This window comes from Osmerus mordax, chromosome 13, assembly GCF_038355195.1.
Source record: "Osmerus mordax isolate fOsmMor3 chromosome 13, fOsmMor3.pri, whole genome shotgun sequence".
NCBI lineage: Eukaryota > Metazoa > Chordata > Actinopteri > Osmeriformes > Osmeridae > Osmerus > Osmerus mordax.
In genome coordinates this window covers 3,156,334-3,169,327 of record NC_090062.1, presented here as the reverse complement: position 1 = coordinate 3,169,327, position 12,994 = coordinate 3,156,334, and the positions used below count along the sequence as shown (strand labels likewise).

The 12,994-nt window shown below is 46.0% G+C and overlaps 1 protein-coding gene across 2 annotated transcripts in view; it reads right to left on the bottom strand.

Moving 5' to 3' along the window:
- tead1b (TEA domain family member 1b) overlaps nucleotides 1-12,994 on the bottom strand; it is a 45,037-nt gene that overhangs the window by 20,992 nt on the left and 11,051 nt on the right. For both annotated transcript variants that reach the window (XM_067248837.1, XM_067248838.1), the window contains exon 3: nucleotides 8,973-9,225. In XM_067248837.1, coding sequence (XP_067104938.1) covers nucleotides 8,973-9,129 — 157 coding nt within the window. In that variant the 5' untranslated portion in view covers nucleotides 9,130-9,225. The remainder of the gene's footprint in view (nucleotides 1-8,972; nucleotides 9,226-12,994) is intronic.

The window sequence follows — 12,994 nt, the reverse complement described above, 5'->3', positions numbered from 1 at the left end:
TAACAAGATATTTCAAGCTACACTGACTTATGAACAGTGCAGAACTATGTAAGGTAAAACCTCCATCTGGTCCGGGGAGATAACAAATTGATAAAACGCTAAATAATCATGCTCCCAACCTCTTATGTGCAAAATCCCATGAAAAATCAGTAATAAAATTACGGTAATTTCACAAAAATGTTATACCACTGTATACAGTATTATACTTTATTTCACTAGTTCACTACCACGACGGCACAGAGTTTGTGTTCAGTGATGAGACATGTACCAGGAATGTATTGACCAACTTACTGGACAACTGAGAGGGATTCTAAGTCCTTGGAACATTTCTTGTAACCTAAAAGAGTTCCTTTCACAGTGTTGAGAGCAAACTCCTATGGTTCTACTCTGGTGACGGAGTATCCTCTGAACCACATCAGAAAATGAAAACAATTGAAGCGAATCAGGATGCTCCCTGAACCTTGTTTGCAGTTGTGAAGCCACTACTAATTGTTTATGTCTGTTTAATATATATAAATATATATATTTTTTTACATATTTGAGTTACATATTCCTAAATACAATCCCCAATCTCCATCAGATGCACTTTGATTTCAAGTGATTCATCTTGCCCATTCTTCTGGTCTCTCTTCAGTGCCCCTGCACTGATTGGTTTTCAGAATAGAAGTGGGCTTGTTCCACAGATGATTACAGGGAGGAGGAGCCTCTCTGCTGCTTTGGCTGTGTTTGCGCTCTGATGCACATACAGAACAAATATCACTCCTGCAACCCAAAAAAAGACAAGAAAGAAAAAGAAGAAAAGAAAAAAGCCAATCTTCCTCGTTCCATCATTGACATGCCTCCTGATATCCACCGCTCCATCCTTGTCATGTGATACAGCTGGTGTTTAATAGTGTCTCACAGACGGGTATGTATCCAGGATCTACAAGCTTTTATTGGTAATAGACCATCACTTTCACCCGCAGGAAGTGGCTAGCTGAATAGATTCTTGCTTTTCCCCACACACTTCCATCACACTGGATAAGGAAACAACACAGAAGTCTGGGCTGTTTAGTCTTAAGGGCTGATTAATAGACCAACTGCTCATTAAGTGTCTGAAAATCCGACTGTTGATCTATTCATCGCTCCTTATAATGCCATTTGTAATTAGTACCTCCTTAAAACTCAATTTATTTCTTTGGACGCCAAAAAGAAATCAATACTTAACTTTATCTGCCCTTTAAGTTGGATAAAAGCCTCTCTTAAAGGGTCATAGTTCTGAGTGTCTGATGTAATGGGCTAAAAGGGGATGTGTTTTTTTCCGACGGCGAACAAGACATCTGAAAACCTACAGGTCACTACCCTGAGCCTGGTTGGAGACACCCAGAGCATTACGGCAGCCAACCTCTGCTGAACTGTGACTGAGCCAGGACGAGGCAGAGGAGTCGAGGCAGTTCCTTATCACTCGGGAGCCGCGGCCAGGTCTGTCTCTCCTCTCATTGGCCCAGTGCTGCTCACAACATCCTCCGGCCGTGGCCGACTTCCATCTCTGCATCTCCGAGCAACACGTTCACATGGGACCAATTAATGCTGCCAGCCCTTGTCTGAATCACTCTATCAATTAGGAGCCACTGAGTATGTCATAACATACATTACTGCAGAGGCAGGCCTGGGAGAGAGAGAGAGAGAGAGAGAGGGGGAGAGAGAGAGAGAGAGAGAGAGAGAGGGGGAGAGAGAGAGAGAGAGAGAGAGGGGGGAGAGAGAGAGAGAGGGGGAGAGAGAGAGAGAGAGAGAGAGGCAGGCCTGTCAGCTGGGGTCGAGGTATGTCTCTCAGGAGAGGGGGAGGAAGGAGAGAGAGAGAGAGAGAGAGAGAGAGAGAGAGAGAGAGAGAGAGAGAGAGAGAGAGAGAGAGAGAGAGAGAGAGAGAGAGAGGAAGGAGGTGAAATGATGGTGAGGGGAGAGTGGCTACAGTGGGACTGGCTGCTGGACTAATCTGTGAGGACGGCGGTAATTAGGAGTCCCCCGAGGAACTTCTAGCAAGGAGCCGGGTCTGACGTGTGAACATGACACTGGCAGCTAGACTGTCAGAGAGATTCCCCCCCCCCCCCCCTCCTCCTCCTCGCAACACAGTCAGAAAGTTCAATCAATATTTTCAATCTCTCAGGATCAATCCGGCATCTGAACCCCCAAGAGAAAGCTGTTAGCAGTGAGCGATATGTGTGAATGAAAAGAAAAACTTTGTGGACCCTTAAGTGTTCTCTTGCCTCCACTTCTCCCGTCTCTCTACCTTCCCCTCCCATAAAAACCCTCTCACTGACGAGTTGTAAGGGAATTCTACTTTTTGGTAAATTGACAACGACACACTTTTTCGAAGGCAAAGGGTCTTTGAATGTCTACAGAAAGCCCATGAAACAACACTCACATGAAAGAAAGACGTGCGTTTCTGGGATAACCACAGCCGAGGGCCCTGAGAGACAGCAAGGTTACAAGGTAAACCTCTTGTTTAAAATGCCAGCAATGCACCCAGTTATGATTCATACGTGTAGCCCAGAGTAACATCTAAAAAGGGATTTGTATAGCAACAGACACCAGTTGGCCGTGATCACTGAAGTGCACTAGTGTACACATCCATAGAGGTTCAGATGCCATCCGTACATTGATTATACAAAAGGGTTTCATCAGAATAAAATGATCCAATCAGCACAAAAGCGATTTCATCAATAGGAAAACAGTCTTGTGCGCGTCAAAGCTAATGTCCTCTTGAATGTTGTTCATAAGAGACGCTGCATCTTTAAGAAGTGCATGGATCCAAGGTTTTAGTCAAACAAAAGCAACCAATTGGAAGCATGCAACCTGAAACCGGCTCAGCTTGGGGAGTCTCACACAGCCAGCCGTGCAGGGACACACCCCATCGAGGCCCCGGCACAAGCAGCAGAATCTGACGCACTTAACAACCAAGCTCCTCTCGTAGACAGAGGCTACGTTAGGGAGTGATTTGACTCTTCCCACAGTCAAATCACTCCGACTGCCTCGGTCAACGGTGTGTCTTTAATCTCACAAGCCTGTTTGAGGCTTGTTTGCTAACTCAGACTATATATATACACTTCACTTGAGTATTTGTACATCTACAATATAATGAGGGCAGTAGCTGACGTATTTGTAAGCTAAATCCTAAACACTATTTCCAATTATACGGGGGGGGGGGGACAAGTGTTCACCAGCATTTGTAACTGAAGGGTTTGATGATGTGTAAATGTAAGCATAGGCATAAGCATAGGCATGATGTAGATCATCCACACACGTACATCCACACGTGTTTTTACGAGGCCCGTAATATTGCTTTTAGCTTGTGTGATCAGTTGGCTTTAAAGATATATCTTTAGAGTTCATCCTGCTAACAAACCAACTACAGTACGCAGACAGCGTCTACATTACAACCTGATCATTCCCTCGATCGCACGCAGCAGATAAATACAAACCACATACATTAAGGGACATTTGGGGAGGATTTCTCAGCATTCCATGTTGACACGAAAAAGCTTTCCGACGAGTTTCAAGAAAGCAGCTCACTAACCTGAGCCTCTTTGTTGTGTGGTGGAGAGTAAGCCGTCTCTTTTGCACTATTTAAGCTTCTGTCAATAGCATCACATCACACACTGGTCGACAAATAACAACAACAGGAGCCCCAGGCCCCTGGCTCAACCTGAGCAGCCAAGCGTGGCCTGAACCCCCCCCAACAACCTGGGGGTCTGCTTCCTTCAGTGCCCACCCAGCCAGGAGACAGGAATCTCAGACAGGCGCTAACATGCCAGGCCGTGTCCTGCCTCACACGCCGCTTCACCTGAACAGCCGCATAGGTCCAGCTTGCACACCGGACAACAACCCCACAGGGTCTCACTCAGCAATAGAGGCTTATTCAAATAGTCGTTTAGCAAACTCTGCAGCAAATGAAGAAATAACAACACGAAGGCGACAACTGGGATTAAGTCAACAAGACCTGTGTTCCTATGTTCGACTGTGTTTCACCTGGCTTTGCTAATGCTAGAAACTCAAGTCTATTTACAATCTCATCTCTCTCTCTCTCTCTCTCTCTCCCTCTCTTTTTCTCTTTCTCTCTCCCTTGCTCTGTCTCTTTATAGCCGGAGGCACAAACAACAACAGGTGCAGACAAGCAGCGGCAGGATTGTCAGCATGGAGCTTTGTTTAAAGTGACAGCATAAAGGCCACATGAAAAAAAGGTACCATCCTCAAATTTTACAAGCTGGGCTGGCATGTGCCTTTGAGCTTGTAATACTGCAACAGTCTATCTCTTAGAAAACAAAACTGAATTTGAAGTAGCAAACAATTGGCGGCTGTGTCCCTAACAGTAAATTAATTATGGAGAGTGGACAGACAGACAGACAGACAAACAGAGGTCCTCCACAGTGAACCGTGAAAACAAAATTACTTTAGCCTGTTACAACCTCTGAACCTGTACAGCTTTTGAATCCTTCTCCCTAACACATTCTCAACGTCTAATCAGATGAGAGTAGACTCACATTATACTTTTGAGAGTGTTCTTCTTATATTGGAAAAGAAAAGCATAAAATAATTGGAATTTTTTGGGGACTGCGCATGTGTGTGAAAACACAGCAGTATGGCTCAGGAACAAAGAGGGGATTATTCTAGAGATGTGTGATGCCTTTCCGCCCTGAAGTTCCACACTCTCCATTCTGTGTGAATGCAGGTGACTCAGGGAGCCTGAGCTGATCCCAGAATTCCTCATTATCTGCCCAGCAGGGGACCCCAGGTCCGCAGCGTCCTCTCGCTCCGTCTGGGAGCGCGCTCCGCTAGCGAGGCGAGGCGAGCTCCAGAGGAGCCCAGCGCTGGGCCGTCGGGGCAAAGCCAGGTCTGCTCATTATGCCTAACTCATCCTTGGCATCTCTGCAAACCAAGTGCCACTTAGTACCCCCCCCCCCAGGAGGGGTGTAGGCCAGGCCACTGATGAGATGACAGAGCACACGGCATTGCGGTAATGAAAAAAGAAAAAAAAAAGCTTTGCATCAAAAGAGAGGGAAAGAGGCCTCTGATACCGAACTAGATCACAATACCTCCTACTATCTGGGCCCTGTCGGCAGTGTCCAGGAGTGTGTTGTCCAGCTTAGCGGTTGGATTCATCTCCATCCTTGTCTGACCGGCATTGCAGTCATCAAATTGAGATGACAGAAAACGGTAAACATTTCCCACCTCAAACAGATGTACTGTTCATGTAGCCAAGGCTAGATATGGACCAATCACAGCCCTGCAAAGAAACAGCTCAGAGTTTCGGAGACAGATGGTTGTTTCACACATCATAATCATTACTGCCTGCCTGGGCTTTGCTGCTCTATCCAAAACATATTGTGATATTTAGACTGGTTTATGATAGCAGACACGCTGCTTTGTCTACAGTGATGTAAAGTGTCATAAAAATAGCTAGTGTGTGTATTCAACCAAACACGGCTTTTAACACGTGTGCAACGGAAGAATAGGCCTCATGTAGCCCGATACACCTATGAGCGGAGAAAATGTATGTATGTGGACTTTATATGTGGATAAAATGTTATCCACAAAAAGATGACATACTATATCAAGGTCAGGACAAATCACACAATGAACAGAAATACAGAAATACAATCCATTGACTGACACCCTGATTTAACATACAACACTGTACGTGTGATGCATGTTATTTCCTGCACGAAGCCTATTTCTGAAGCTAGGTTAATGCAGCTCCACAGCAGGGGGTGTATATAAGTAGGCAGCCTGAATGGAGCCCTCTGCCAGCCATAAAGGGTAGATGCCACTTTCTCACTGTGCTTGTCAAGATCCCCTCATCAGCCTAGGGCCAGAGCCAGGGCTGGGGCCCTGCTTGGCTTCCACCCTGCAGCTGTGGCGTTCTCTACCTCAGCCCCAATCAGCCCCGAGTCTGGGCATGAAGCCAGGCCCTAGCAGACCCAGGGCATCAAGAAAGCCCTTCAGGTAAACACCATGATAAGCTAAGAAGCAGAAATTAGACATTGTTTTGAACCGAGAAGCAGTTGCTATAGAGACTGTTGCTAATTAACTGCTCTCGGCCCCTGGGTAACAAAGGGCTTAAGGGCACTCAGGACGGTTCTTCTTGTGATGGGCTTTGTGTTCAGAATGTTGTGCCATCCCATGGGTCTCTCATCACCAAAATACCTGCGCCTCCCTCCTATCACCCTCCTTCCATCCTCCTCTTCTTCCAAGATGCCAGGAGAGGTTCTGGGCTTGTCTGTGGGTGTCCTCCTATCCCCACATGGACCAGGATTACTGGGTGGGTGGGTGGGGGGGGGGGGGGACTGTGGGAGCTGCAGCATGGTTGGCAGAGCCTCGCCCTCTTAAAACACAAATCACTGCTGTGTCTCAGACAAATCAATGCCCTCCATCAGCGTGAAGGGGCCACTTCATGTGTTTCTCATCACCTCTGGTGGCATTCTGAAGTGATGCCCTGCAAGCAAGGAGCGCCTCGCTAATGGCAATCGGAGGCACGCCGCGAGGAACAGACCCATGTTCACATGGTAAACAACACCGCTCAGTGTTCTGAGGGGATGAGGAACAGGGGAGCAGAGCCAGTTCGCTATGCTGGAGAGGGAAATCTAAAGATGGGGGGCCTCTCTTGTCGTGAGTGATTCCTCATGAACAAGTGCGCCCAGCCTCGGGAGATCAGCATTTTATCCTCTGACTGTAAACAATGTAGCATGCATCCTATAGCTGTCTGAATTGGCCGGGGACAGGAGAGAAGGTGAGAGATTCCTAGAGGAGACGAGGAGGTCTGCTCGTGAGATTCCTCCCGGCTCTCCAGTCAGACACTGTGTCTCCTGTTAGACAACATTAGCTTTGTTAAACTAGTTGCATGTCTCCTGGATATTTCTAACACTAGGGGCTGGACCCGGGTCTCACACACCGCACTAAACATATCTAGCGTATCTACAGGTTGACTTCTCTACTTCCAGATCATCAAGTTTTCATTCACATTTTAAATATTCATTATTCATAAATGTAGTCTGGCATTCTGATTCGATTTGTGTCCTGTATTGAACACGCAAATTGTTCTATAATAACTACTGATGAATTAATTGATTGATTACACATACATTTATCATACTTTTCCACATTAACCTTTAATAATTAACATTCACTATCCATAAATTAACATTCACCACCCACTGTCTCTTTTCCATCTGGAAAGAGCTTGCTTCATGGCTGAGTGAGTATTGGAGCTCACAGTTCATAGCGTGATGAGTTTGGCACTAGGACCCAGCAACAGCTGCAGGGTTGAGCAGCAGGCCCTTCCCACCAGACAGAGCAGCCACACACATACACACGCACACACACGCATATACATGCATACACACTGACACTAGTTCCAATCTCCTCCCCTCCACGGAGACCCGCCAAACTTTGTGTTAGTGAGAAAAAGAAGACTACATCCAATTTCTCCAAATTACAAACAAAAAAACTACAAAAAACCCTGGCCTGTCTCTTTCAGACAGCCATAAATTGGCAGTCAATCCTGTTTTAAATGTTATAAGAGCATAACGACATGTGTAGGTTGTGGACACAAACATCCCTTTAGCCACAGTTACACCCCAGTCAAAATGTCTCTCTCTCTCTGTGTGTGTGTGTGTCTGACAGGTCTGTCTTTGTGCACTGCTCTGAGCCACCGTGAAAGGCTACTCCCAGGGACACAGAGGATTGTGCTCCTGAGTAAATATGCAACCGGATACTACACACATCTGGTATGGTTGACCTCCACTCAATACCCCTGCTCTCGGCCAGGTCAAGGTACATTCAATACCCCCAAACAACAAAACCACGGACAGAATAGAAGAAAACAATACTCTACATGTACTTATTGTACTACAGTGACACCAAGAAGAAGTTTGACTTTCAGACTTCGTTTTTTTCTTTCAGAAATATGTTTGTAGAGTCACTGTGCCCGTGGTAAAAAAAAAGTGTGATGTCAACTTCTCATTGACATGTCAAGGAGCATGAATCAGACATTTCGAGCCAAGGACACAAATCTCATCTCCAAATCAAACTTTTGTTCTTCCTGACTTCATATCATTGGCTACCAGAGAGCAGAATCCTCACAGCTTATTTGAAGATGTATTCGGGGTGGTGTCCTGCACGCACTAGTGAGTCTAGTACTTAGCGCTAATCATTTAAAACTCGGTAGGCAAACCTATTTGTCATGCTCTAATCCAGAACAGGGGGAGTGTGAGCGAGTTTCTTTGGCACTCCCAGTCTGAGTGGGGCAGAGAGGAGAGGAGGGAAAGCGGGAGGGAGGGAGGGAGGGAATGGGAGGGAAAGGGAGGGAAAGGGAGGGAAAGGGAGGGAAGGGTGGTGTAGTCTGAAGCAGTCTCTTTGTACCGGCAGCTGAGGGTCTGCGCCGCGACTCCTAGACTTTACATTTCGTTTGGCCGGAGGGGTCACATGACAGCTGCAAACGAACGCCCCGAGGGGCTTTCTGCTTTCACTTGACACTGACAGGCTGTGAGATAGTCCAACACTGCAGAAAGAAAATATTCCCTCTTTCCATGACATCACCCAGCCAGGAATGGGGGAAGGGAGGGGAGGGGGATGGGGGGGACGGGCACAGCTGGTGGCAGCCGCAGTACCATCTGCTCCATACTAATAGTTCATGCTGCTTTACTTATAGAATCTTACTATTGCAGAGCAGGGAAGTGAATGTATGGTCATCCCCTACAAAGCCAAGGGAGCCCTGATTGAGGGCTCACAAATTAAGTGCTAACAAACTAATTTCTGATTGACAATCTCACTCACATTCGGTTGTTTTCCTCTCATCTTTTTTCCTCACATTGTCATCTCCAGTTACATTCTGGTCCGTTTTCAAAAGCATGAAACAAACTGATATTTAAAAAAAATCCAAAAACGTAACCTTTAAATGAAAGAACGTAGACACACACACACACGCAGGTGGCACTCACCATACATCTTGCCCTCGTCAGACAGGATGATCTTCCTGCGGCCGCAGGGGGGGTAGATGGCCAGGGCCTCCTGGAAGCTCTGCTCGATGTCAGGGCTCCACACCCCCTCCGCGTCGTTGTCCATGGGCTTGTCTGCCGAGTCACTCATCCTCTCCATGTCCTCGGCAGGGCTCTCGCTGCCGCTCCAGCTGCTGGGATCAATGGTGGCGCTCGGGCTTTCCAAGCCGAAGCCTGGACCAGACTAGGGAGAGACCTGGAATTCCCAATAAACAAACACAAGCCACCCGTCACTCTCCACTCCAGAGCACAGACATCTGCCTGCAGCAGGACAACACTCAGACCAGGGCACACTGCTGCCTGCTGGACGACAGCATGGCGAGTAGAGCGCCAGGGCCGACATGAGGATCAGCCAGACAGTTGTTGGGCTGATCTACCCAGGATGTTGTGTTTGGACTGGGGGACAGTTCTGCCAGGAGCTACAACACTTTTGCCATGGAAGTATATGATTTATTTTTGCCAAGAAGCTGATTTAAAGACACACACACACCAGCGGGGAAGATTTCTGGTGTGTCACATGATATACGAGGTAATCTGAACAATACTGGGGAGAGCTGGTCCTTAGGTTGGGGGACACAACTCAACGCAATAAATATGTAACACATTGGACAGAGATTTGTATTTGCACACAAGTAGTTCCTTCAGTATTCCAGAGCATCTCATCTTTCTGTAAGGCCACAAGAGAGAATGGGGGCTTGTACAAGATGGCTATATGAGGATGTCTGAGTTTAGGCTATAAAATATGAAATGACAGAATCCCACTCAGCCAGTGCACCTGGCACCTGTGTACTGAGCAGAACCTTAGCGGCTCCTCTTTTTAAGTGAGGTCATTCTGAACCATACCAACCTCAAGTACAGTTGGGTAGAGAGTTTATAAAGCACAGAGAAGAAGAGCAGATAATAAATCACCCACACTAAAAACAAATGGCACACACAATTACTCCTTAACCGAACAAGAACAACCATTTTTACATTTGGAATTTCAATGATGGACAGCAGTGGGCCTTAAAGTAATTCTCCATTTAGATGTACGCCAGGTAAACAAATAACTGAATTTCATTTCCATTAAAAATGAATGCCAGCTGCCAGATGGGGGCAAAATAAGTGGAAAAAAATCACATTTAAATTTGTGGCAGTGAAGTACCTAAACAGAAGTAGCTAAATCAACATTTCCAAAAAAGAGACTCGTAAAAAGGTTTTGAAAACAAACATTATCAGTGTTCGCTGAAAGGTTTAGTCTTAAAAAAAAAAAAACCTTGCTCTATGTTCTGTACTTCTCTCATCCCCTTCCCCGGCTCCAATCTCTCAGTCCACCTCCTTCCTTAGCCTACTCTCTCCCTCCCTATTTTCCTCCCCCTCTCTCTCTCCCACCCTCCCCGCTACCTCCCATGTTCCCTCCCCATCTTCCACTCTCCCTACATCCCACTCTCCCTATCCTCCTCTCTCCCTCCCTCCAGACAGGCGCTTCCTCTGCCGGCAAGATCCTATTCAAGCAGCACAAGCTGTTGTGGAGTGGGACCAGCAGCATATGTTTCTTCTAGAATGTCGGTTCATGAGGGGGGGGAGAGGGGGGGATGGGAGCAAGCTGTTGGGGGAAAAAAAAAACCCTCCCAGAGTGGAGAGAGCTTTTACTGAATTCCGTTTTTGTGTGCTGACTGCTGACACTGCAGAACTAACTCACAGACTGATGAGGGAGGGGAAAACTCCTGTTTCCCCCACAAATGGGTTGGGTCTGTGTCTCTGTATTGCCCTCTCTTTCTCTCTCTCTCTCTACCATGACTCTCCCCTCTCTGAATCATGAACGACACTGATAATCACTCCCAGCGTGGATGTGGACATTGTGATAGGATAGGATAGTGTGATAGGAATTACCCATCGCTCCCAGAAAGAAGACTTCTTTCCTTACTCTATGAGTGAAACCATCCACGTTTTTGCAGCTTTGTAGAACGTAATAGGTTATCTCATGTGCCTTACCGTTTGTACTAAACTGCTTTCCAATGACTTGACACAACAAAACTATATCTTTGCAACATCTAGCTTGGCCAGAGCTAAGCAATAACAACTTCTCTTTTTGTACGGTCTATACCAGCTCAAGATTTCCCTCGGAACCACAGAGCCAGCAGTGTCATTTGGACGGATCCACAGTGAGACCATGGCCATGTTCATCCAAGCAAACCAAGCAGCCTGATGTTTCGCCTTTCTTCCACAGGTGGTTTCCCCTGGCGTGTCACTCCAGGAAATGAATACTCGTACGGTGAAACACACAATGAATTATTGAACCCTCTACCCCACCCCCTGTCCCACAACAAAAAAACAACTGCACTTCACCCACAACTACAATTCACTCCACCACTAGGATAGGAAAACAGACCTTGGATTCTCTGACACTAACATCAACAAACGAATAAAATATTAGGTACAATCCTGACATGTGAATGGGGTTAGAAGTAAGCTGAATTGTAGTTTCTATGTGTAGCTACAGAAGTTGTTCTGGCACTGCCTGCCTGTCATCGGTTTCCCAAGACTGAGCTGAGGTAGGTGGACAAAAGCATGTGCTGTGGGATTAACCCAAGAGAGGAAAACAGCAGAACCCTCTGCATGCCATGTCACCACAAAGGCATCAAAACACCAAGGCATCCCAGAGCCCCCATCCCCACTGCCAATGGAGGCAATTCAATCACCAGTCACACAAATCCAAATACCATATGTAAGACTTTAAACTTATTTTCACGCTATTATTCTTACTATAACCAAGGTTGCACCTTTTGCCAGTTCATTTTCTTTAGGCAGACTGGATGAAAGAATACATTATCAAGAGTGAAAGCATCATTAGGAATTAGAGTAAAAGCCCTATCCATCTTGGTTCGTGTAGTAAAGATCTTCACCTTGCTCTGTCATTAAGACATTGAAGTCTATTAACCTGGACATGTGTTAGAGAACGTCCGCAAAATCAATAGTCTTAAACCCTCTCCGTCATGAAACATGGGCCGAACTCACTCCACAGTCATTTGGCTTTACTATAAATCTGCTTCAATTATTTACCTTTCCTGCACCCTTTTTCTTAAACAACCTGTCTCAGGAGGACTGGGTTCTAAAAGGATCTCAGCTGTGTCTTCATGCTGAGGAAGGGTCTCCCTTTGCCACGGAGAGGAGAGGGAGGTCGGGTCAACTCCGCCACATTCAGTTCTTTAACCTCCACTTCATTTGTCTCCTGACATCACACAACAGTAGCTGAACGGCATTGAACTGCATAACAATATCTTGATAGCATTTCTTCCTTTATTTGTATTTATTTAACGTACATTCAGTCTTTCCATGTACAGCACGCAGGTTTCTTCAGAACGTCATATTAAACATTATTAATATAGTGAATACTATAAACCCATTGGATCTATAGGCCAAAATCAAATGCTTATGGTAAAAAAAAGAATGGCTTCTAAACGATTTCCTCATAGGCCTGTGTATTGTCACATCTCTAGTCTAAGTTGACAAACAAACACAAGGGACATGTTGTTTTTAAACGCCTCTCTTTACTTCCGAACGCAGCATGGACCACATCTCCCAAGATATACTCCTAAATGGTCTCCATAAGGTATTTATCCATGTCCCTTTCCCTGTCCATTTACTGAGTGTCACTTACTGCAGAAGAGCTTCAAGGTATTTCCCAATGGGTCATACTAAAACCATCTGTCAAATATGCACCAAATCAACACGTGAATGAATAGTGTTTGTAGTTGATTTACAGCAATTGGACAGTTTGACTATGAGATGTAGTTTGAGGAACACCAAATTATTTCTGAACAGTCACTGAATACAAATAGACTCAATCTTTCAGCCGTTACAGGTATGCAATGCAGGACTAGCTGGCTGTGAGGTTCGGAGCAGGCAATAGACGACTGTTGTGATTAGAGCAATATGTGTCCAGATGATGCTAAAGTGCTGTTGTTTGTCCAGGCCGTTGTGGC